General features: G+C 45.9%; 1 protein-coding gene across 1 annotated transcript in view; it reads right to left on the reverse strand.

Moving 5' to 3' along the window:
* LOC112094321 overlaps positions 1 to 178 on the reverse strand; it is a 1,462-nt gene extending 1,284 nt beyond the window's left edge. Inside the window, exon 1 of the mRNA XM_024174922.1 lies at positions 33 to 178. Coding sequence (XP_024030690.1) covers positions 33 to 178 — 146 coding nt within the window. The remainder of the gene's footprint in view (positions 1 to 32) is intronic.
* Between the last annotated feature and the right edge of the window lie 862 nt (positions 179 to 1,040).

Raw genomic sequence — 1,040 nt, forward strand, 5'->3', positions numbered from 1 at the left:
CCTTAGGAACAACAAGGCGGTTGCGGAAATACAAGGTTCCGTCCTCCCGGATTCTCCAATCCTTAAATTGTTCTCCATTCTGGATCCGAATCCAAATCCCTTGGAGGTGGGGATCCTGCCATTGATTCTGCTTAACTTGTTGCACAATGTCCGGTGTAGAGACCAGATTATACACCATAGCCTGGTTATAATCTTCATAGAACTGAAGATCATACTCACTCAGTCCTTTTCTAATCTTCCAAAGCTAATGACGCCAGAATCCCCGTCGGCTTCTTGCTAAGGGCATCAGCCACCACATTAGCTTTTCCAGGATGATACTGGAGAGTGAAGTCGTAGTCTTCCATGTACTCCACCCATCTCCTTTGCCTGAGATTCAAGTCTTTCTGAGTAAACAAGTACTTCAGACTTTTATGGTCAGAGAAGACCTGAAACTTTGCTCCATAAAGATAACATCTCCATATCTTTAGAGCAAATATCACCGCTGCTAGCTCCAAATCATGGGTGGGGTAATTCTGTTCATATGGCTTTAGTTGTCGGGATGCGAAAGCTACAACGCGTCCACCTTGCATCAACACACAGCCTAGCCCACTCCCCGAGGCGTCAGTATATACCTCATACAGCCCTTCACTGTCAGGAATAGTCAAGACTGGTGCACTTGTCAGTCTGACCTTCAATTCTTGAAAAGCACTTTCACATTCGGCGTTCCATTCGAATCTGACTTCCTTCCTCGTCAACCGAGTCATCGGTGCAGCGATGCTCGAGAAGTCCTTCACAAAACGCCGGTAATAGCCTGCCAGTTCGAGAAAATTGTGAATCTCCGCTACATTCTTCGGCCTTTCCCACTGTAGCACAGTCTCGATCTTAGAAGGATCGACAGAAATTCCTTGTCCAGAAATCACATGCCCAAGGAACTTCACTTCTGTCAGCCAGAAGTCACACTTCTCCTTCTTAGCATACAACTAGTGTTCTCGAAGAGTCTGAAGAACAATTCTCAAATGTTGCGCATGTTCTTCCCAAGTCTTCGAGTAAACCAGTATGTC

Source organism: Morus notabilis, unplaced genomic scaffold, assembly GCF_000414095.1.
Source record: "Morus notabilis unplaced genomic scaffold, ASM41409v2 Scaffold352, whole genome shotgun sequence".
NCBI lineage: Eukaryota > Viridiplantae > Streptophyta > Magnoliopsida > Rosales > Moraceae > Morus > Morus notabilis.